The sequence below is a fragment of the Penicillium angulare genome, assembly GCF_028827245.1.
Source record: "Penicillium angulare strain IBT 27051 chromosome Unknown utg000007l_segment0_segment0, whole genome shotgun sequence".
NCBI lineage: Eukaryota > Fungi > Ascomycota > Eurotiomycetes > Eurotiales > Aspergillaceae > Penicillium > Penicillium angulare.
Window position 1 is genome coordinate 1646133 of NW_026623166.1, and position 23197 is coordinate 1669329.

At 47.3% G+C, this 23197-nt stretch overlaps 11 protein-coding genes across 11 annotated transcripts; 7 read left to right on the plus strand and 4 right to left on the minus strand.

The window, feature by feature from the left end:
• Positions 1-565: 565 nt before the first annotated feature.
• Positions 566-1036, plus strand: N7478_009895 (putative RING finger domain protein; the record flags this gene model as incomplete). The annotated part of the gene is made up of 3 exons (XM_056926109.1): positions 566-657; positions 806-982; positions 1015-1036. The coding sequence occupies 3 exons, from the start codon at positions 566-568 to the stop codon at positions 1034-1036; spliced, it is 291 nt and encodes a 96-aa protein (XP_056775479.1).
• Positions 1037-1478: 442 nt separating this feature from the next.
• Positions 1479-3044, minus strand: N7478_009896 (putative C6 transcription factor; the record flags this gene model as incomplete). The annotated part of the gene is made up of 4 exons (XM_056926110.1): positions 1479-1838; positions 1890-2163; positions 2218-2638; positions 2735-3044. The coding sequence occupies 4 exons, from the start codon at positions 3042-3044 to the stop codon at positions 1479-1481; spliced, it is 1365 nt and encodes a 454-aa protein (XP_056775480.1).
• Positions 3045-4116: 1072 nt separating this feature from the next.
• Positions 4117-5541, plus strand: N7478_009897 (alpha/beta hydrolase; the record flags this gene model as incomplete). The annotated part of the gene is made up of 4 exons (XM_056926111.1): positions 4117-4311; positions 4368-4506; positions 4562-4670; positions 4737-5541. The coding sequence occupies 4 exons, from the start codon at positions 4117-4119 to the stop codon at positions 5539-5541; spliced, it is 1248 nt and encodes a 415-aa protein (XP_056775481.1).
• A 646-nt stretch (positions 5542-6187) lies between these two features.
• cdcA (phosphoprotein phosphatase CDC14) lies at positions 6188-8150 on the minus strand (the record flags this gene model as incomplete). The annotated part of the gene is made up of 3 exons (XM_056926112.1): positions 6188-7430; positions 7493-8030; positions 8111-8150. 3 exons carry the CDS (start codon positions 8148-8150, stop codon positions 6188-6190), a joined length of 1821 nt encoding a protein of 606 aa, XP_056775482.1.
• Positions 8151-10422: 2272 nt separating this feature from the next.
• On the plus strand, positions 10423-11636 carry N7478_009899 (uncharacterized protein; the record flags this gene model as incomplete). The annotated part of the gene is made up of 5 exons (XM_056926113.1): positions 10423-10711; positions 10773-11009; positions 11068-11304; positions 11365-11448; positions 11506-11636. 5 exons carry the CDS (start codon positions 10423-10425, stop codon positions 11634-11636), a joined length of 978 nt encoding a protein of 325 aa, XP_056775483.1.
• A 520-nt stretch (positions 11637-12156) lies between these two features.
• On the plus strand, positions 12157-12613 carry N7478_009900 (CTAG/PCC1 family protein; the record flags this gene model as incomplete). Its single annotated transcript, XM_056926114.1, has 2 exons — positions 12157-12203; positions 12292-12613. The coding sequence occupies 2 exons, from the start codon at positions 12157-12159 to the stop codon at positions 12611-12613; spliced, it is 369 nt and encodes a 122-aa protein (XP_056775484.1).
• A 1080-nt stretch (positions 12614-13693) lies between these two features.
• N7478_009901 (glutathione peroxidase) lies at positions 13694-14352 on the plus strand (the record flags this gene model as incomplete). The annotated part of the gene is made up of 2 exons (XM_056926115.1): positions 13694-13736; positions 13841-14352. 2 exons carry the CDS (start codon positions 13694-13696, stop codon positions 14350-14352), a joined length of 555 nt encoding a protein of 184 aa, XP_056775485.1.
• Positions 14353-14673: 321 nt separating this feature from the next.
• On the minus strand, positions 14674-17290 carry N7478_009902 (uncharacterized protein; the record flags this gene model as incomplete). Its single annotated transcript, XM_056926116.1, has 11 exons — positions 14674-14748; positions 14849-14998; positions 15063-15148; positions 15235-15340; positions 15393-15526; positions 15692-15745; positions 15849-16154; positions 16653-16710; positions 16783-17012; positions 17069-17116; positions 17176-17290. 11 exons carry the CDS (start codon positions 17288-17290, stop codon positions 14674-14676), a joined length of 1362 nt encoding a protein of 453 aa, XP_056775486.1.
• Positions 17291-18124: 834 nt separating this feature from the next.
• On the minus strand, positions 18125-19488 carry N7478_009903 (arsenic resistance protein; the record flags this gene model as incomplete). Its single annotated transcript, XM_056926117.1, has 4 exons — positions 18125-18781; positions 18844-18930; positions 18997-19139; positions 19188-19488. 4 exons carry the CDS (start codon positions 19486-19488, stop codon positions 18125-18127), a joined length of 1188 nt encoding a protein of 395 aa, XP_056775487.1.
• Positions 19489-20250: 762 nt separating this feature from the next.
• On the plus strand, positions 20251-20658 carry N7478_009904 (arsenate reductase ArsC; the record flags this gene model as incomplete). The annotated part of the gene is made up of 1 exon (XM_056926118.1): positions 20251-20658. One exon carries the CDS (start codon positions 20251-20253, stop codon positions 20656-20658), a length of 408 nt encoding a protein of 135 aa, XP_056775488.1.
• Positions 20659-22076: 1418 nt separating this feature from the next.
• N7478_009905 (DUF3759 domain-containing protein) lies at positions 22077-22523 on the plus strand (the record flags this gene model as incomplete). Its single annotated transcript, XM_056926119.1, has 3 exons — positions 22077-22092; positions 22168-22302; positions 22354-22523. The coding sequence occupies 3 exons, from the start codon at positions 22077-22079 to the stop codon at positions 22521-22523; spliced, it is 321 nt and encodes a 106-aa protein (XP_056775489.1).
• Positions 22524-23197: the final 674 nt, after the last annotated feature.

The following is a 23197-nucleotide window of genomic DNA, read 5'->3' on the forward strand; positions in this document are numbered from 1 at the left end:
GGCCGATCAACATTCCCAGCCACTAGCACCTTGGCCCGCGCATCCCTTCCATTTAACTTGCACCACTATTGGCTCCACGATCACAAGGGAGGGGAGCAAAAAGAAAAGAAAGAAAAGAAACCGAGCCAAAGCCATGACCGCATCTTGCTGTGGAGGCACAGCTCACACATATCCACTCGAGCTAACCCCCGCTTTGGTCGATCATCTCTGCCTTCCCCTGCGCGTGAGGGTATATCTTTGGGACATGAAGAGATAATTGCCACACTTCCCCGGATCTATTCAAGCTCGGGCTCGTATTTTGTTCCTGGCGTGGTCTGATTTTCTTTCTCTTTTCTCTTTTCTTCTTTCTTCGTTGCCTCCTATCCCAAAGCCTACTGCGAGGGTTTTATCTTCGGACAAACTTTCACTCCCTTGTCTCGGTATGTTTGAGTCGGGCTAGATTTGATTCTTGCCCTTTAATCACCGTCGCATGGTTTCAGGGATATTCAGCTGACACTATTCCAGAACTTCCATATTAGGTTGCTTCTGCTTATAATCGCACAACCCGTGCGGAATTTACGGCGTAATGGCCGACGACCATAGCCTCAAGACAAGCCATATGGCCATCGTCTTGGGTATTGGGCTCGGCGTTGTACTGCTGATCGTGTTAAGCTTGGTGTAAGAACATACCTTTTCTCATTTATCTCCGTGTTCTGCGTAGAAATCCCTGTGTGTTGAGCGGGGAATTTCTTATTTTCACGTTCACGGGGAGATCTCCAGCTTGTGCGACATGAGGATCGAGGGGGACTAATAATCAATCATACAGTCTTACTATTGTCATCAACCGGCGTGATCGCCGATCATTCCTCAAGTCGCGGAAGAACCCCGACGAGCGACTAGCTAGTCTGGACGCTGTATCGCCTATTCGTACATTAGAACAGTGGTGGATCACTACGAAAGGCAAAATGGGTCTTTCAGAGGCTTTGGACAGCCAGTTCGTATGGTATGTGTGCTCTGTCTTTCTTGGTTTTGCAGTGTTGCTGATAAAGATTTGTAGCGCTGTGTGTCTGGAGCAAGTGGATCGGACAGAGGAAATACGAGAACTGCGTTGCTTGCATGTTTTTCATCGGGAGTGTCTGGAAAAGTGGTTCTTGGGGGATCACTATAATTGCCCTCTCTGTCATCGTGCATATTATGTTCCGAAGACCCCACCACGGCATGATTATGTATGGATGGTATGATGTGTTGGCCCATAAGCAGAATGTGTGGTTAATGTGGTCATTCTGAATGATCAACATAATTTCTTATAATGGCTATCAGACGAGACCATGATTTCTTTTTCGCAAATGACCTCGCGTTCAATCCCTAATTGTACACTGTTTTGGCCACTAGATGATCGATTGGATGTCTTATTCCTCATTGCGGTCTCATTTTGGTATTGATCATGGCGCAGGAGTTGTGTGACTCATTATTCACACTTGGCAATGAAAGAAGAATAATCACGGCGCAAGTACATCAACGCCAGGGAAATACTCCGAATTGAAATCCCAAGAATTGTAGTTCGACCAGTCCAGAAAGCTAGACAGACCTGAAGTAGCATCATGGACCATATCTGCCTGGACAGGCTGGGGATCCAGTAGGTGGTCGAGAATGCGAGACAACTTTTTTTCTGCGTCTTTACAAGTCTGGTAGTTTCCATGGCCAGGCCTTGATATCCAAGAAAGTAGTGAGATAAACACACTGATATTACGGATCAGTTCAGCACGGGGGAGGACGACAGCATGGGGACCGGGCTCATGGGACTGGTGCAGCAGCTCAACAAGAAGAACACTGGCACTTGGAAGGCCATATGTGAGGGCCTGGATATAATTAGTAACAATTATATAGCCGATATCAGGATAGTGACTTACAATCCAGGAATAATGCCTATCAAGATCCACCATGGGATTCCGCTGCGAGGTAATTGTAATGACAATGGCAAGAACCCGCCGGGATACATCACAGAGTGCATCTTGTCCGGTGTTGGTGTGCTTTATCAGAGCTCTTTTAAGGAGGAAGCAGGAGTAGAGATAATTAAGATATAGATAGACGGTCGTGATTTGGAAATCGTCGTTCTGTCGTCGGTCATATCTGAGATGGTCTGGCGCTGCATTCCACACATCTCGCACACTTAGTTCAATTTCACTGTTGGGCAACACGTTAAATCTAAATTCATGATCAGAATGGTAGTTTACTCACTTTGATCTGCTGACAAGATCGTGAATTTCGGGTGCCCCTAATGCGATATCAAGAGTTTTCTCTCTAGCAACAGCAAGAAAGAACCTCAGTCTTGACGATGAAATCCGGTGTTTCATATTTTGGGTTTCCCAGCCGTTTTCATCAAGTTCTGAAATTGCTTTATTAAGAGAATCCCCTCCAGCAACAAGGACGTCGTCACTTAGATCTAGTGGAGGGACCAGACTGCAATATCGATAATTCATAAGTGGCGGCCGGCCAACAAACGTCGCCATCATTTTGTCTACATAGAAAGCAGAGATAAAGCAGCCTCTGCGCCACTGTCGAAGAAAGAACGGGCAACTCTCGCTGTCAGTGTCAAGATGAATCCCCGCAGCGTAGATTGTCGCGACCAAATCGCCCAACCGACGCCATGCTTTGTAGCCTGATGGTGTGTGTTAAGGATAACGGTCACATTAAATGAGAAGAGGAAAGTAATACGGAGGGAGAAAAAGAGTTAAAAAGTGAAACAAAGACTTACTTGTATCTCCATACTGTTGTGTCTGGAGCATGATATCGTTATATTGTAGGTATGCCAACAACTCATTGGCCGACGAAGCTTGGTCACAGAAACCAAGACAAACATTAGTGGCTTGCAACACCTGTTCCAAGAGTCGCTCCTTCCCCCGTGGACCCTCAGTAATTTGAGCAACCTCAGGATCATTATCTGGAAGAATCACGAGTTCCTGTCCACACACAGGGAATATATTTGCCAGCGCTTCCCAGCGAAGGTTGCGACCAGTGAATGACGAGCAGTATTCTGTGACGGCCATTGATTGATGAGCTGACATTGCTCGAGAAGAATTCTGGAAAATCTGTCTAGCATAGCTCCGCAACTGTGGCATAGGATCGTTAGAATTTAACCCCGCGAACAGCTCCTGAATAGACTTTAGAATAGAATCCAAGATAATCTTCGGAATGACAGGATTTGATGACTCGTTATAGAATCTGTCAATCAATCTTTGGCGGAGCATGAGATTGTACAAAAATAAAAGTACGTCTGCCCCGGACTGGGCCCGCTCGGGCTCCACTGACAAGACCGGGGTGGAATCCGAACTTTCTTCCGGTTCAAAAGGGATCTCATCGCGATGCTCGGTTAGGACCGCAGTGAAACTTGTAGATCCCAGGTAGCCTGGCAGAGTAGACGGAGGCTCCAAGCTTGTAAAGATCCGTCCTCTTCCTAAAGATCCTGGGCTTGAAGCACTAATCTCTATGATTAATATTTATTCAAAAATTGTGGCAGTGCCGGGGCAAGGTTACTTGGAGGTTGGCTGACTGGCAAACCGACTGGGGGCCGGTAGTGTCATATTAGTGTTCTGTTCTGATCTGCGTCTCGTCATTGGCGCCGGGTGGTAGAAGCATTTATCACTCATGCGCTTAGAAGCACATCGACGACAAACAGGCCGCTCATGATCGCATCGCTGCTTGGATTTCCGACAAGGCTCGCATGATTGCAATGTACCGTTTCGCCGAGTCGCTGGCGAATGTGAGCGCCGATCTTCATTATCTCTCATTGCATTCGTTCACCGGGGAATCAATATTTGTTTGCACAGATGGGAACCTCAGAAGAGGATTTAGATGGGAGGTGGGAACGGACCGCACTTCTTACCCAAAGTAGTTTAGCGCGGGTACTGCCTGCACCAAAGACTGTGGATCCTCATACCGTTTACACTATGCGAGGAACTGCTCTTTTTCTCTGACGCGAAACAGAGTATGAGACATATTTGATCCTACGATTCAGTCTGGATTGAATCCTACGATTCAGCGAGTTGGGGGCCCATCAACGTCGCCTTTATTAACGCTTATATCCCCTGAATTTCCGTGATTAAGGGACACTGAAAAATATTTTGACCAATTCCCGAAATGATGAGTACCTTCAGAGTTGTCGAGCATGTAATTCCAGGCCAACACATTCGTGAATATTATCACAGCGTGAAAGGCCGTCAGGAGGCTCCAGTCCAGCTTGCCATCAAGCAATACATCCCGCTCGCTCGGCCCGAACCTATTCCAGACAATGCAGTGACCATAATCGGAACTCACGGGAATGGTTCTCCTAAAGTAAGTTCTGATGTATAGCAATAGCAAGTTGTGGTGGTGTATATTAATCCAAACAGGAACTATTCGAGCCCTTCTGGGAGCGTCTTTCCATTCAATTAAAAAAACAAGGGGTTCCATTGCGTGCCATATGGATTGCAGATATATCCAATCAAGGCGCGAGTGGGATCTTGAATGAAGAGATCCGTGGTGATCCAAGTATGTTTTCGGCTCTAGAGTCTGGATCTTCCCTCGCATTTGCTAACCCTCGCAGATCATTGGAACGATCATTCACGGGACCTATTACATATGGTCAACCACTTTCGCGATGAGATGTCTCGACCCTTAATCGGTGTAGGTCACAGCATGGGCTGTGCTCAACTGTTAGTTTCCATTGATCTCTACCTACTACTGCACGAGTTCATAAACCAGTCGCTAACGTTTTACAGCGTCCATCTGTCCATCTTGCATCCACGCCTGCTATCAAGCCTACTCCTATATGAGCCCGTCATAGTAGGTGATCATACGCTTAAAGCGAGTCCTGCAGGATTCATCGCCAGGAGAAAAGATCTCTGGAAGTCTCGTGAAGAAGCAGAGACTTACCTACGCAAGCGTCTAACATGGCATCCCGAGGTTGTCGACCGCTACATCCAATTCGGGCTACGATCCACACCAACACGCCTCTATAATTCTGAAACAGCAGCGGGTCTATCTACATCATCTGTAACACTAAGCACGACACGATATCAAGAATCGATGGGCTACGCAATTCCCAATCTAGAGCCCGAATCATCTGGGTTGGATCAGTGGCTACTTCCGGGCTGGTCGGATGAAGAGCGGGACATTATAATTGGTCGTCCGGAGGCTTTCGTAGCAATGGAGCTTCTGCCCTTTGTCCGACCTAGTGTTTTCTGGGTATTTGGGACGAAGAGTTATTTGTCATGGCCTGAGTCGCAGGATGAAAAGATGGAAAAGACGGGGACTGGGGTTGGAGGAAGCGGAGGTGCAAAGCGAGGCATGGTGGAGAAGGCAGTCCTGGAGGGGGCTTCACATAATGTGATTCTTGAGGATCTTGATTGGAGCGCTGATGTTGGTTCTAACTGGATTGAGCGTTGGTTTAAGAAGTGGCTGGCGGATGAACAGATGTTGGCGGGATATCAGAGCAAGATATCAGATCCTGTGACAGGCAAAGCATCCGAGGCTAGTCTACATGCTTGGTCGCAGAGTATCCAACCCGGAAGGCCTAAGATATAGTATGAAGGCTCGGGCGCAGTGGGGGTGATAACATTGCTGCGGGCGATGATGTTTCATACAAGACATAGATAGAATGTGAGATGGGGGTTTTACATTTTACATACCTGAGAGGGACTTTCTACAGATGTGATTGGCTATATACCGGTGTAAATGGAGGTGCCAGCAAGCTAAAAATTCGATGACCCAGGGGATTGGGCTAAGAGCGAAGATTACAAAGTTTACGAGTGAATCGAAGTATAGATTTTGCGAAGAAATTGATTGTCGTATCGCCTTAGAAATTGACACGTACGGAAAGACTCCACAATAGAACACTATGCTATAGGGATGCAGGAGTGGCAGATCATTGAAACATTCGGAGTCAGGCAAAATCTCGAATCGTGACAACTTCGCAGGTCACCCAAGCATTCAATGTAAACAAAAAAGTAACCAGCAAACCAGACGCCACATACAACATGCCTGAAACAAATGTTTACGCCAAAATGAGCCCGAAGCAAACAACATTGAGAAAGAAGAAGACATTAAAAGCATTCAGATGCGAGGAGAAAATGGGTATGTGAATGGTTGCCCAGGATGGACATAAAGAAGAGAAAGTGTCGCCACAGGCGGCAAGGTTCATAGACATCAAATAACTCAAACTGGCTGGGCACTATTGGACAGCTCGCACCGCTCGAGCAGGACTGGTGGATGTGCTTCCAATACGTCCACTGGCCTTGCGAACACCTCTTGATTCACTCTTGGTGCTATCGGTTGCCCGTCGCGGGCTAGAGCGGGCCTTACTGACCGAGATAGGGGCACCGCCGCTCTTCCGGCTTATAGGAGTCTTAGGAGCAGCATTCTCGACCCAATTCTCACGATCCTCGTGGATGTCGTCAGTCAATGTATAGCTGGCTGTAACTGTTGCTGAGTAGCTGATGGAGCGAGAGGTTTGAGAGGCAACAGGAGATCTTGATGACCGCTTGGCCAGCATACGAAGCTGGGCCTCCTCTTCACTCTCGCTGCTTTCATTGCTTTGACGGTGACCGCGTTGGCGTGACTCTTGTTCTGTAGCCAAAGACCCGGAAGCGGTGCGTGCATATGGATGATGACGGGAATCCTTTCGGTGTGACTTTCGGGGCTGACCAGGTGTTGGCGCTGGCAAGTTTTCTTCGTTTTGACTAGCTGCACCTTCGTTGTGATCGATTTCACCCAGGGCAGCACGCTTAGAATGGGTGTTATTAGGAGGAGTGGAGACAACGCCATTGCTCGAGCGCTTTTTGGTGGGCACGCGGGCGGGGGTTACTGGGGCGGACTGAGCCATCTTTTCACGCATAGTATCTTCGAACCACCACTCGCGGAATGATCCTTGGTTGAGATGCAACCAGTGTTGTTGGGGACCAACGACCATACCGGGGCGCATGAATCGCATGAAAGCAATAACCTCGTTGGCTGTGAATCCATAGCGGTAGATGAGATAGGCGCCAATCAAGCATCCTGTTCGGCCAAGACCTGCCTTACAGTGGACCGCGATACCCTTGTCCTTGACGGTGATCATCTCATGTGCGAGCTTAATGAACTTGCGCACGAGTTGTAGAGGGGGGCATGTGCCATCCTCGAAAATCATGTCAATGTGAGCGATTCCCATGGCTGTAAAGTAAGACGGGCTGTAGAGTTCAGAGTTTAATCGGACTACAAGGCCCACGTTGCGCGTCGTGAAGTGGACGAGGACGTTCTTGAATGGTAGAGGGATCTTTGCGGAGCAAATTTCGGAAATGGTAGAAGGGAGGGCATCGTATTCCGGGGTGTTTGCGGGGACGGGCGCAACCGGTTGGTGATTGGGGGAAGCGAAGGCGAGGAAGTTGGGGGTCACCCAATTGAAATCACCCATATCAACTCGCTCGAACTTTTCATACCTAATTTTTATTGTTAGTGGATGTTCCTGACTTGACATTACAAAAAAAGCTCGGTCACATACTCCTCAAGGTTAAAGTCACGCAGACCGCACAGTCCCTGCTCTTTCGCCTTCCACACGCCGTAAACGACATCTTGGATGTTTAGTATGAAGTCCGCCTGGCTGTATCCAGCATCACGGAAAGGCATGTAAGGGGGGTCGGCCTGAGCGATCGGCGCAAGAGCCAGGTGGGGTGGCCATGATTGAATTAGGACCATGTAGCATGCAACCAGGCAAGCTGCATTCGAACGGCTGCGCGCATCGGTTTTGCTATAGAAAACAACGGGCCGGTCGCTGTTGGCCGGGTCGCCGAGAATCTCATGGAACAGAACCGCAAAGCGATACAAATGACCAATATGGAGAGGACCAAAGTCTGCGTGGAAAGCGTTGTAGAGGAGAGTATCGTCGACAGTGAAGTAGACGGGAGATCGGCGCTTGCTAGTCGGGGTGGTGGGTTGCTGAGCACGAGAGCGCTTGCTTGGAGACTTTGTCTGCTCGAGAGGGAAAGGGAAATGTGTTCTCGAGCTTGGAGTTGAGTCGTAGGATGCCAAATACAGGCGGTCTGTGGAATGTTTGTTTGTTGTTAGACCCCGCCATTTCCAGCGCTTCGGACGACAACAACAAAAATATTGGACAACTAACCCTGGATGTATTCAATCATCTGGCCGGATTCAGACAACATGTTGTCGGCAGCAAGTTGCGACAGTAACAGATACGATCAAGCGAAAGTAAACAATGTTAATAGAATCGACGCCGCAAATCGTTGTCGGTGACAGTGTCTCGTAGCGTGGGAAGAGTCAACAATTGAGAAGGTGGAAGATGCAAAACCTCAAGCGCTCATGATCTGATGGAATCTGAGAAAAAATGGAAAAGTAAAGATAGTGCCTTGGTTGGAGGGACTGTACAGGATTAAAGAGTGAAAGAAGAATCTCATGGTGTTGGGGCAGCTGCCATGTCACGCTAACGATGTTATGTTGTTCTGGCCCCAATCAGGATTAGCGCCCGCCGTTGACTCGACAACCGTGAGTATTTTAGGCGCCTCAGGCATAACAACAACGTTGCCGCTTACCTCATCCAAACATTGGCTCGAACCAGAATCAACAACATTGAAGTATCCATTATGATGCGTCAACACCCCCTCATCATCGCAACCTGACAAGCATCAAGTCTCGCTGTTTTCGGCGGTTGTTGCCTCGGTATCACATATGTTTTGGTCCCCGCTCACAATCACAACAACATCTTATCTTGCGCACATGCAGCGCCGTATATCGGTGCCTGAAAAGGGCAACCCGTAACAAAAAAGTCCTTGACATTCCGATGACCACTAGCAGAATTATGCTCAGCTGATATCACCAAGTATGTTTCCCGCCTGGTTGTATTGAAGGGCGGACAAGATACACTGTGCCTAGTGTAAAGTATTTCTCCAGTGCATAGTTCAACTGAAACGCTAGCCGCCGGCCAGGCATCAGATATAAAACTTTCTAGCCTCTTGTCGAACCCTACTAGTCTTTTCTACATATCGACAGTACATCAGGGCTCCACCGCTATGTCCCAAAACCTGGCCATGATTTTCAAAGGTATAACGTAAGGTCTACACTATTGAAGAGGCTATCCCTTGATTTTCATGGCAGTCAAAGTTGACAATACAAGGCCATCTCTAGAGGAACAGAGTCGCCACTCTTCAAGGTCTCCAGGTCAATGTTTGTTTACAAGCTGCGCGGCAAATGGACGGACTCCCGGGGATGTTGTTCTCCACTATCCATCCCCACCTTATTGGCCCCCATTCCACCTATGTACCGCAACATCAACAACGTTATTTCTGTCTCAAGGACAATTTTATTCTCGTCATTCCCGGCTCCTCCTTTAACAACCATTGCTTGGCATAATGGAACAATCCTTCCCTTCAAGTGAGAGCTAAATGATTCAACGATCTACTCTTTAAGTAACTTGAAGAAACCATGCGGTCGGGGCAGTGCAACGCTGATGCAAGGATTTTAAACGTTGCTTGGCCGTTGGTAAACTTCAAGGCTACGGTAGGTACAAGTTCTTGTATGATGCATCCAATGTCCTCATCGAACCCTGGGCTTGCAAGAGAGTTATAGGATCGACGCAGCAGTAGAAGCTATTCATCTGGACTCCACCACTAATTACACCCTTGCCTCAGCTTACCCGGTCGACAGGTCATAGCGCAATGCACCTCAAGTGATCCCTCGCATTGTGAAATGAGATGGAAGTTTGATGATTTCTACTCTACAAACTACAAACCTGGGTATTTTGTCTTCCTACATTCAATGTTACAGGGAAAAGGCATAGAAAACTTTCATGGTTATACGATATCCGATCCAGTGTTCGAAGGTGTTCGCCCACTCAAACACACAATATGGGAAAAAGAAGCCATCAATAAGCCAATGCAAAGATTCGATGGTCATGACCGGTTACTGCGCAGATATCCTTTCTGAGATTAAATTTATTCCTTGCTGGCGTATCCACCCAAGCTTTCCAAATCAAGCACACACCAGCTTGAAAGAGTTAAACCACGATGCATCGGAAGATTTCATTGGAGCCATATGGGCACATCCCTTATGAAGCTTGCTACTAATCAAGCTAGTTCCAGCGCGGAACGCCGGGTGGCAGCGCCTTCATGTCGATCAATACGCCTGGTGGCCCAAACAGACCAAGCAAATGCACGAACGAACTATAGCCCCTGATGGGCTTGGTTACAGTGCATGCGAGGAGCTCAAGGGACCCCATGTGTCTGTCCGAGCTCATCAAAACAATCTTTGGAAGGTGTATATAGTGTGGTCATCGTTCTGTCGAACCTTTTTTTCTTTCCCTGCTACTCAAGTCACTCATTCCATTCCTTTACGGTTTCTTCCTTCTTTCGGTTGTATACAACTTTCTTACTCAACCAAGTCACTCTTTTGACATAAATTTACATATAACAAATCGCAAAAATGAAGTTCACCGGATTCGCCATTTCTTTCGCCCTTGCCGGTGCTGTCTCTGCTCTCCCCGCCCTTCCAGGTGCCGGTGTCGTTGGTGGCCTCGAGAATACCGTTACCGGTGCTGTTGGGGGTGCTTTGAGGCGTGGTGAGACTGACGCTATTAGCGGGGCCACCTATGGTCTTGCCAGCAACTTGAACGGTGTCACCGGTATTGCTGGTAGTCTGGCTGGTACTGCTGAAAGCACTACCGCCGGTGCTGTTGGTACTGTTGAGAAGGAAGTTGCTGGAATCCTTCCTGGTACTTTGAACCCTCTGCACCATATTTTCGAATGACACTGACTTTCGTGCTATGAAAACAGCCAAGCGCCAGCTAGGCGACGCAGAAGGGGCTCTCTACGGTATTGAAGGGGCTCTTGAGAGTACTCTGGGCGAGGTCAAGCGTGATGATACCGATGCGCTAGGTGGAGCTGTTTACGGAATTACCGGCTCTCTCAACGGCGCCACCGGCATCGCCGGTAGCCTTGCTGGTACCGCTGAAAGCACTACCGCAGGAGCTGCTGGCACAGTCGAGAAGGGTCTTGCGGGTGCTCTCCCTGGTAAGTTCAATCCAGCTGCAAGCTCTAGAGATGAGTCTAATTTATGTGATATGCACAGCCAAGCGTCAATTGGACGGCGCAGAAGGTGCTCTCGGCGGTATTGAAGGGGCTCTTGAGAGTACTCTCGGCGAGTTCAAGCGTGATGGTGGTGATGCCGTCAGTGGAGCCGTTTACGGCGCTACCAGCTCCCTCAACGGCGTGACTGGTATCGCTGGTAGCCTTGCTGGTACCGCTGAAAGCACTACCGCAGGCGCCGTTGGCACAGTCGAGAAGGGTCTTGCGGGTGCTCTCCCTGGTAAGTTCCACCAGGAAAAAAAATCTAATATACATATAATACTGACAATCTGCTATATAGCCAAGCGTCAACTCGGAGCCCTCGGAGGTCTTGGTACTGTTGTTGATGCTTCTCTTACCAACGACCTCAGCATGCTCACTGGCAGTATGTAGATGTCTTCTTCCCTTCGCGCTTTTGTCCTCCACTAACCATAGTAAACAGACCCTTCCGGCCTCATCGGCGCCCTTGCCGGTCTCCAGGTTGCTCTTGCCAAAGGCGATATCACCCACGGCCAGATCTCCAATATCCCAGTTGAGATGGAGCATGTCGTGGCCTTCCTTTACACCGCATAAGCGACTCAACCATTCTAGATGACAGCGCTTTGGGCGAGTAAGGTCACGGTGCATACTACAAGGCGTCATAACTTCATTCGGTCGGCGCGAAAGCTACTTTTTATTTTTTTTACTTCTGTTCACCTCTGGGCTTATCCATGATATATGCTTGGTTAAGACTTTGTACTATATTGATGAGTGCATTTTTATACTTCCACGACTAAACTCGCAAATTCTTTGTGAGAGCCACGTTCTCCGCGAAAAATCCCCCTTGTGCCATAATAATCATCTTTGTCAAACGTTTCCAATGAGCAAAAATTCACTTGTTTATTCGTTCAATAAATTTAATGGCTTGTTGTAGATACCTCATGTTTGTATGTGGTTGGTGGAAATTGCCGAGTCACCGCTTCCGCGCGATTTTGGTGGGGAGTTCAACTTCAAGCTTGAAATTTACACTACAATTGACCCTAAAACCACACCTTGTCAAACTTCCCTTTCAATCCTGTTGCTTCTAGTTTGACGCGTTGCCAAATTATCAATAATGGCGTCTATCGAAGCACCTAGCAAGTCTGAATTCCCTTGCTCACTGTAAGGCTGTCACCCCACCTTCCAAAGCGCGACTTGAAAACACGAGTAAAGCGCTTTAATTTGAACGAATCACTTATGCAAGTACTAGAGAGATTTCTATCCCCCTCCCGACCAATCGCCTTGCCTCATCTGCCCTGCAAACCCTCGAAGTTGATCCTGAATTGTCGGCATCTGTGCGTCGTACATTGTCACTCACAACCCCACCTACCGAATCAGCGACCGAGCCGCAAGAAAAGAAGCTGAAGCAAGACTCCGACGATTCAAAGACCGTCTTGCAAGTCCACTATTATGCTACCACCAACCGTATGCTACGAGTCGCTGTCAATGGGTTTATGGAGAGCCTAGGCGTTGTTCTAGGTGCCATGGCTGAGCTGGACGTCGATGTGTTGGAGGCTGAGCTGGAAGGATGATCGGACTCTGAATATATATACATTTGCAAAACTCCGCTGCAGGCAGTGGGGATATGCTTATGCACCGATCAATAAGCTGGTGGTTTCAAGACAGGGGTCCTCGGTACTGCCAACATAGAAAGCTTGGTACTAGAGATCAACATTTAACGCCCCTGCCTTGTCACCATGATGTACTCGATTATCTTATTTCTACAGTGTCGTTGCTCTGTCATTTTCGAGGCATCAGGCCACCCTTCAGCTAAACCATGCAAGCGCCGTCGGACCGCGGCTGTCTCTAAGTTTCGATGGCCAACCAGCGTGGAAGAAATAACCATGCAATGCAACATCTCTCCGCGCTATGTCTACAAAATACATTGAATATCGGAACATGGCATCGATTGGGACAATTGCGTGGGCAAGCATTTGTCATTTACATTCTTGGCACGGGCACATTCCAAATCGAGAATGAGGTCGAGGCCTTCCAATACCATATGTAGGTCTGATAGAATTAATAATGCAATGATGATTGAATGAATTACACACTTTATGATATTTCGGTTCGTTCTCGTTCTCGTTCACGTTTTCGTCTCCGTTTTCCCGTATCTTCGTTTAGCCGTCACCACTTTTTTCATTCATCCGTTTTCTATTGGAGCTATTGAAGATCCAGACCAATTAAGCTTAATAATATCACCCGGAATGATTGGTGTAACCCCGGCGAGAATCATTAGAATAAAAAAAGAAGCTTACAATAGAAGAAAATCTTTTGTGGGTCAACTTTAACCAATAACAAGGCGTGGATTGAATGACATCGGCACGGGTGCTTCACATAGCCGTCGGCCTAATCGGTCCCTCTCTCCTCCGTGCCTGGACCTGTATTCATTGGTAATATTGCCCAAGCCTCGGTTGTCTCCATCTATGCGATCGATACAAGCCCACAGCACGCGAGCCATCCTCCGTCGTCCCTATTTTAGGTCTTGGCCCGCTCACGCTCTTCGACCCTATTCGACGACGTCATCGTGCCACCCTCTACAAAGCTCCAAGACTTTCCGACCTCAACTTCACTCCTACACCTCCTCATCGCCTCTCGCGCAAATAAGAACCATGTCTTCCGCAACCTCATTCTTCGAATTCGAGCCCGTTGACAGTACGTCCTGATATACTATCCCCCGCTTTACAATCTACAACGACTCCGTCGTGAAACATGCACCCCTCGATGAATCTAGCTACTAACATTATTTTCGCAAACAGAGAAGGGCGAACCCTTCCAGCTCAGCTCACTACAAGGCAAAGTCGTCCTGGTAGTCAACACCGCCTCCAAGTGCGGTTTCACCCCCCAATTTGAAGGCCTCGAGAAGCTCTACAAAGGCCTGAAAGAGAAATACCCCGAAGACTTCACAATCCTCGGTTTTCCTTGCAACCAGTTCAACGCCCAAGACCCCGGCTCGAACGACGATATTCAGTCCTTCTGCCAGCTCAACTATGGTGTGACATTCCCTGTTCTCGGCAAGCTAGACGTGAACGGTAAAGATGCCGCGCCTGTCTTTGCTTGGTTGAAGGAGCAGCAGCCCGGTGTGATGGGTCTACAACGTGTGAAGTGGAACTTTGAGAAGTTCCTTGTTGGTGCCGATGGAAAGGTTAGCGGTCGGTGGTCAACCTTCACCAAGCCCGAACAGCTGGAGGCGCCGATCATTGAGCAGATTGAGAAGGCTCGGAAGGCGGGGACTCTGGCGTCATTGAACAAGGATAATGAGGGGAAATAGGCTAATTTTGCGTGATTACACCCCACCTATACGGGTTTCATGCGAGGCTATCACCATACTATCTCCTCATTTTTGTGCTGGACCAATACGTTTCTTGGGTTCGGTTGTCTTCTTTTTATGATTTCTGTTCTGGATATCCCCTATACGAAATGAACGTCCATCTAATACAGCACCTCCTATGTCAAGTTAATAAATAGTAGATTTTTTTATCTCAATTTATGATAATACCACTATTCCTAGTACCTGCATGATTGCTTTTTGCTTTTTCGTAACTGACTTCTCGGCCGAACCTTAGTCGAGAATAGATCATCCATATAATTGTTACTCAGCCGCACTGTCTTTGGGAATAAGATTGCGCAAAGAAAGATCGTACACCACATCCTCGACCTTCTTGACCTATTGGACAGAAGGGCATTAGCCATATCAGGAAGGATATACGTATCGTCCCAGAGGGGTTGACGCTTAGCCGAAGCTGAAGGAAGATAACGAAACTTACGCTGTATTTGATCCCATCGCTGCGCTTGCGCAGGATATCATTTTTTAGGTTCAGTAGCTGGAATCCTGCGAACAGCTCCTTGGTGAAGTTGCCGATCTTTACAGGTCGCTCGTAGTCACCCAAGGTCACGGAGTTTACAGCCAGACGAGACTAAGGCAGTGTCAATAATCTGACTTCTACAGTAAACATAATGCAGGCGCGTTAGGTGGCTTACCAGCTCCTCAACCATAGAAATCAAGGCAAGCAGATATTCTTCGATGGTCAGGTGGAAGGCATCTTGTCCCTTCAAGTTGACGGGAACTATATTTGGACAGAGAATATTGGTAAGTAAACAGGTGGAAGCCTTTAATGCAAGTATCGATCCTCAAAATGGGAGTTACACACACCTTCTAGGAACTTGCCGACATCCTCGATCGTCATAAACGACTTGGACTCGGGCCCCTTGTGCTCCTGGAAACCGCCCAGCCATGCACAGAGCTCGATGGAGGCGACCTGGTCACAGATGGTCAGATATGCTCAAAAATAGGACCTTTCCTCTTCTTACCAGGTTCTGCAGCTCTCGTGACCACACGCCATTATACTTGTAGAAAGGGTGCTGATCTGCCACGGTCTTCAAACGGGTAACCTCTTGCTTCTGAGCAATGATTGCTGCAGTCGCATCCTCGAGGACGGAATGAACTATGTGTGATCCGTTAGTCAAGAAGCGATGTTTGATTGAAAATTATACGCAAATATGTAAAAGATGCTATCATGGGGCATCACTGCCCACACACAAAAACCCATGGTGATAAGGGATAGCCACAGAAAACATATGTTTGATACATATTCATGGAAAGTACCTACTTTGATCGGTCGGGGTAGAGTGTGCCCTGGAAAGAATGGCCTGAGTAGAACGCCCTACAAACAGCGTTAGTCGATCCCACAATATGGGCGAGCGGGGCCCAGCATCCCTTGCAAACGAGAGAGCTGGGCTTTGCTTTCGTGAAATGGCAGAGCATACCTTTGCGTGCAAGTGTCTGGACAATATCGTGTAGCTCCTGGATATCTGTCAGTTTTCGTGATCTTGTATTGTGCGAACAGCACCCGCGTAGAGCTTGAGGCTTGGCACGCGAAGAATTGATGAATTTCGCTGTACGCGGAATATGCGGGATGCTGGGACTCACATCTCTGACGATCGTCTCCTCGTCAATCTTCGTTTGAAGACTCTCGAAAATTTGCTGGTCAATCATTTCGTCGTGAGGTTGGGTCGTTGCAGGGAAGAAGAAGAAGGATGAAGTTGTTGTGCTGGGTGCGGTTGGCGGCGATACTGTGATTTGAGCGAGTTACGTCAAAAATCGAAGATTCACAACCATGACTGATTTGGCTCAAATATGCTGTTACTATTCAAGAGATAGAGTGCTTGACGATCCTCTGTCTAATCTTTTTGTAAATTTCTTTGTGTAACATTGCTGGTGCCTCTGATGGATGAGAGCGATCAAGTCACTGAACCTCAAACAACTGGAAGGCTACGTAGAGCTAGCTAAAGTATTTGCTTTGCTTTCTTTACAATACTGGGTAGCATAGACGACGATAAATAGTGTGGTTCTGAGGATATTTACTTGCTCTTGTTTTCTACAGGCGGGCGTGTCATTCCTTGAAAGCAAAAGTGAAAGAATTTGGATAGTAGGCAAGCATTGGTTTATCTTCTTGTCAAACTGTCAAAACACATCATTGATCTCCAGTTGTCGGTCATTCGAGTTCTTCATTTTTATCTCTAACGATCGTAATCATAAATGTCATAAATATTGCGCCACACAGCACATACCGCCAAGGTCGCGAATGTCCCCAAAGCTTCGATCAGTACCGGTATCGGGTCGAGTAATCTAAGAAAGGATTTTTAGCACAAGTCCAAGATCTTATTTCCTGGTCCATATAAACATACCCTTGGGACTAACAACGAGACCGCGGCCCTTCTTCGCGCCCTTGTAGATGGTCTCGATGATATCAATCAACTCCTGCTTGTCCTCCAGCACCCAGTTCAACTTGTTGTTGTTACCCGTGCCAAAATCACACATCATGTGTTTGTTACGATAGAAGAACATGATCGTCATCCGATCGTAGAGCTCGTACATGGTGTTGAAGTCGGGGCACTGGTCGACGTCGCAAAGGTAGATGACGGCAAAGTCTAATAGATGCTAGCGTTAGATATGTTCCTTCCTGTGTAGTGTCGGTGAAACTCACTCTTTACACGCTCGGCAATCTTGTAGAGAAGTTCATCTTGGCGGATACCTAGTGGTAGAATGCGTTAGTGTCGCGTTCTCGAGAATGTGGGGTTTTGGGTGGCTCACAGTCGGGGTCATGGTCGCGACCGAATCGAATAACCACCAGTCTCTCTTCTTCTGAGAGAATGGCCTGGTCAACGTGCCAAGCTGTTTGGAGATGAGGGAGAACGATAGAACCCATAGCGCTGCTTTACCGACGAGAAAGTTTGGGGTGAAAATCGGAGAAGCTGGTGCTTATCGCTGAATCCCGCGATAGGGTCAGGTGACAGCGGATCGACTCTAGATGTTTTTGGGCTGGAATGGGTGATACACCTTGATTAGGCACGGAATTTATCCAAAAGCCCCATCCCCCATCAATCCTAAAACTTCTCTGCGCAGAGGCAAGATCGAGAAGATCTAGAACAACTAAATTTCTTTTCATCCAAAATCATACTGTTTTCTTTCACCGTTTGCTCCCCTTTCTTATGAGAGGATTAAGAGTCTGTGCCCAGGATGCGGCAGCTGTTGCAAGAACCTCTCCCCCCAAAAAAAAGAATGGACCCCGGGAGCAAAGACGCTGCATGTCTTTACTCATCAATTCCTTTCGCTTGGCTCGACAAACAAAGGGTTACGGTCTTGTTGGGCCTGGCTCGGGAATGGCACCATATGGTAGTTATTCAAACTCAGGGAAAGGAAGGCATCGATGTTCATTGATCATACTAGTATAAAATGGAATATCAATTCCTGGCTGTCCGCCGATAATATCCCATGGCACACGATGAGGCGACAATCCGTACTAGTTGCTAAGAAATATTCCAGACCATGTCCTGGCACCGCTCATGTTATTAAACGATATGCTGGAAGTTGAACTGGAATGAAGTTGTAAGGGTGAAGTGTAATCTGCGCTCTACTTCTTTGGAGATTGGTAATCTAACACGTAGGGTTTACTCCTGCCACAGAAAGTGTCGCTGCACTTCCTCAAAGTCCGCCTGGTTCTCCCCAGTCTTGAATCTTTCGTTCTTTTTACTCATTCGGCTCAATCCTTCCACCCCGCTCGCTTAGCTATAAACTTCACAACATATACAAGACCAAGTAGCACCGGAACTTCAATCAACGGACCAACAGTAGCGGCAAGAGCCTGATTACTGTTGGCACCGAAAGTCGCAACGGCAACAGCAATGGCGAGTTCGAAATTGTTGCTCGCAGCGGTGAAACTCTGAGTAGCAGCCAACTTGTATCCAAACCCGAGTTTATAAGTCACAAGAAGTGTGACGAAGAAGACAATAATAAAATAAACGATAAGTGGAGCGGCCACTCGGACGACTGATACAATCTGATGTACGACCTGGCGGCCCTGAGATGCAAATAACACAAGGATTGTGAATAGGAGGCCAATTAGTGACCATGGACCAGACCACTTCAGGAAAACCTGGTCGTACCAGCGTGGGCTAGCAATTTTTCGCAGGGTGAAGCGGGTAATGATTGCGGCACCTAGGGGGATGCCGAGGAAAGCAGCTACGCTTTTGGCTGCTGCAGAGTAAGACAGCGAGACTTGACTCCCCGAATGGCTGATGACTTTGATGAAGAAAATTGCGAAGGGGGCGAAAAGCACCATCTGTAATAGTGAGTTGATTGCGACAAGTATAGCACAGTATTCACTATCGCCGCCGGCGAGGCCGGTCCAAATAAGAACCTAAAACCAAGATGTGTTAGTTTATCGAGAGTAGACCATAGAGGATTGGAATAGTGATTTACCATAGCGATACATCTGGCTAATCCAACGAGGATCAGCCCCTCTCGAAGTTCTGGTTCATCTGGGAGGAAAGCCCATGCTAATGCCAGCTACAGTACACAATATCAGCGAAGTTCGTAAAGATAGTTAAAAAGTTCCAATATTCTAAAACTCACCATCAGAAAGGGCGCGATAATCCAGTTGACAACGATACTGAAAGCAATCTGGATCCATATTCCCCGCTCTCGGAAAACGTGATGTAGAGATTCGTATCGCACTTTGCAAAGAATGGGATACATCATAACCAGGAGGCCAATCGCTTGAAATAATTAGTTAAGAGCCTTTTTACTTGGAAGATAGCACATACCAATCGGAATGGAAACCCCAACGAACTTTCCTTTCTGAAGGGCTGGTCCCGTATTTTGCACAAAGTTACCCAGTATGATTCCGATTGCCATAGCAAGGAAGATCCATAGGGCCAAAAAGCGATCTAGCCAACCAAGGCTTTTGAAAGCTGATTGTTTGGATGTCGTCTCCTCAGCTTCTTTTGTGCTTTGATTTTCGACATCGAGGGTGGAAGGGCTGATAGACTGATGATATGATGTTGCATTGTGAGATTGGACTTCTGTTTTTGTAGAAAGATTTGTCTCGGGTACTGTGGTAGCCATCTCTGGCATCCGAGTGATTTTGCAGACTTTTGATAAAATATGAAGGAAATTTGAAGTGAAAAGCTCTCTCAGGCTTTTGACTGATCAGCAATAGCTTCTTAAACTTTGAGAATATCGAGCATACTATATAATGTTATATAGAAATTGCCATGAAGAAAAATGGAGAAACTAGTCCAAATAAAGTTAATAGTGGCACCAGACAAATCACGGTCTGTCGTTTTTGGCCAATCAGAGCCACGCGGTGACATGCCAGAAATTGATGTTCATGGCCAAGCACAATGTAGCAGGCCCCCACAGCTGCATGCAATGTACCTAAGACAGTTGGGCATTTGTTTTCTCTCCATAATTTAGACCAATAGTAGTAGTTCAGTGACATACCAATATCGCGACTTCTGCACGAACTACGAGCGTGACTCATGAAAAGCGCTCTGGTAAACGTATTTGACCTATGGGACAAGGTTCTGACAAAGAACTCTAGGCGCAAGAAATTTCTAGATAAATACCTCATTAGTTTTGCTCGCCTGAAAGCGAAATTGTGACTGAAAAACTCCATAATATCCTCCCAGCATCTCTTCGTTCTCGTAGGAGAATCAAGTCACAGGCCGACAGCATCACTTTTTGTCTGAGCTTTTAAAGTCATAAGACTTATAGCGCATTCGTTCCTTGCGTTTTTGTTTCTCATACTCGTTGTTTCTTACGTTCAAAAAAATCGATCATCAACGACATTCCAGCCAATCGCTCAAAAATAATCCCATAGCCATTATGCCCAGCGTCTTGTTCGTCTGCGTCCATAACGCCGGTCGCTCTCAAATGGCAGCTGGTTATCTAAGTCATCTCGCTGGTGACACCATTGAAGTGCGATCTGCCGGATCAGCTCCAGCTGACTCTATCAATTCCGCAGTCGTCGAAGCCATGCTCGAAGAAGGTATCGACCTCAGCACCCAAAAGCCGAAGATCCTAACTGCCGACGCGGTTCAGACTAGCGATTTTGTCATCACTATGGGATGTGGTGATGTGTGCCCCTTCTTTGCTGGAAAGCGCTATCTCGATTGGCAACTTAGCGACCCTGCCGGGCAAGGCGTGGATGCTGTACGGAGTATCCGAGACGAAATTCGTCGTCGTGTCGAGTGTCTTATCACAGAAATCCGCTCGCAGAGTTCCACCGTTTGAGGATTGGTATACGAATTGCGGTCTTATGAGTAGTGTGTAGGATGGGTGTGTAAGATGGGCTGCATATACTGCTGATGGGAAATAGGCACGCTTGGTATCAACCTCGCGTTTTCACATGTCAAATTGAATTAGCTGACCCATGTCAATTGAGTTCTGGAAGTTAGATTGATTTTATTGCATAAATATGATATTTGAAATGGAGGAACATTCGCCTCGATTTTACCGAAGATAACTTGGGGAATCGTTGATAGAAAAGCACTTGAGTCTGCCAAAATCCACTTGGAAAGAAGACGCGGAGGACCTCGACACCGATCTCGGGCAGTAGGCTGTTTCTGTACCGTGGGGCAGAAGGCGGTGAGCTTTCACTTTGGAGTCAATTCCGCAGATCGCCAATACAGTGATATCTGTTTTATTAAGATAGTCCGACTGTATGGCTTCTCATTAAAGATGTCAACTCGAACGATAGTATCAAGAATGGTCGTCTAGTACTCATATCTCCAGGGCTCGAATATTTGCAAATCATACTTGGATTGATCATGATGTTGGACAGGCGGTCCTAACCCATAGTATATATTTCTCAGATTCCAAGGCTAAGAAATGAGGTTTGAACCACAAAATGAGCCTGCCCAGGTGAACTTGAACCCCAAGGACCAATTTACACATTTATTTTGATAAGTATAGCATGCATAGACCCCGGGATACACAGGTGCTATGATAATATCAAGGTTGCGCCACTACTCACTACCAGTCAGACCTCGACCGGGTTTCCCGACTTACAAGGTCATGTCCCACCCGTGAACTACTTATTGAGCTTTTGGATTCGATAGCGGACTAGCAGGCTCCACAATCTGTGAACGAAAATACAAACATGCATATGTACACTACTAGTAGGCCTATTATGTACATGCCTATGTAGCATTTGCATCTGGCCTGATATCCCAGATGCCTCACCCCCCTCAATTCTTTGCCTTGGCTACTCGGCTTAGCTAGAAAGTGGCGCCAGACAACCATCCAACACCCCACCAGCGAGGTCTACACGTGTCAGCTTCCCATGAATGAGACCTAAGCCCCCCGAAAGTGCGAGAATATTGGTAAATTCGGGAACGAGCCGGTACTGTATACCCGCTTCCAATCACAGCGTCGATCTACGGGTGTCCACCGACTCAAATAGGTATAGCGAGTACGTACTATTTGAGGCGCCATTCATAACCACAAAAAGTTTCAAAGCTAAAGCCGGTAACCTTGGCAAATTTGTAACAAATCGCTGGGAATGGCTTCTTTAGTTTCACAAGGGTGGCGTGGGGCTGTGGAGGGGTTATAAGCCGGTCTTTCTTTCACCTCTCTCATCTTCTCTTCTTCATCCACAACAAATCCCTTTTCAATCATATTCATATTCCATACAAAATCAATCAATCACCATGGGTTTCTTTGACAGTACGTGATTAAATGTCTCTAAATACCTCACCTTACCTTGTTCGTATTATCGTCTAACATTACCTGCTCTTCCAGACGACAGCGAGGAGTACCGCCACCACGAGGAGGTCACTCAGCGCCCTCATGAGGCTAAGTGGTCCCACGAGCTCATCGGTGGTGCTGCTGCATACGAGGCCATGAAGGCCTTTGAGGAGCACGAGGCCCGCGAAGGTAAGGCTTCTCTCATGAAATAACTATGATCATGTATTAACCTACTCCCAGGCAAGGTTGACGACCACGCTAAGGCCAAGGAGATCATTGCTGGTCTCGCCGGTGCCTTCATTGACCGTGAAGTCGAGACCAAGGGCCTGGACTTTATCGACCGTGAGAAGGCTAAGCACCACGCCAAGGAGCGCTACGAGAACAGCATGGAGCAGAGCAGCCGCTGGTAAATATTTTTGGACGCGAACACAACTTTGACAATGAAGTGGGCTATGGACGAAGAAATGGGATTATGAAGTTACATACAAGCTCTGAGTGAGATTTCTTCTCTCTCGCAATATTGTTCTCTTGAATTAGTATTGGAAATATTGTAGATTTTTTGGGGACAAGCTGCAAGACATGAGTTGCGGCTGTGTACTGTAGATCTGAGTAGTGGCGGGAATAGCCGACCGTATGGAGAACGCAAATCAACAGAGGCAGACGGACAAGCCGAGTTCACGCTGTGAGCTCATTGTTTACTTCAATGTTGGGAGACAAACTCTCTTAGTTGTGCATATATCATGGAAATTAGATTACTGAAGGCTAACTACAATTTTATTTCTTCTCCAAGCGATCGGGCAAGCCGACACAGTTGATGAAAAAAGGGTTCGCGTCGATCGGGGGTAGTGTGAGCCCGATGACACTGTGCAACCAACGTGCGCAAGCACAGAGGTCGGTCGCGGGATCCAAAAATGAGAATAATCAAAGTGTTTCCCGTAGGAAACTTTCAGAGATTAAACTGAAAAGAACAGATACTACACTTGATCTAAGCCAATTGGCAAAGAGAGCTGGAAAAGAAAAAAGAAAAGACTAAAATTGGAAGGGGGGGAAAGGTATTTATACCCTGGGAAACCACGCTAGCACG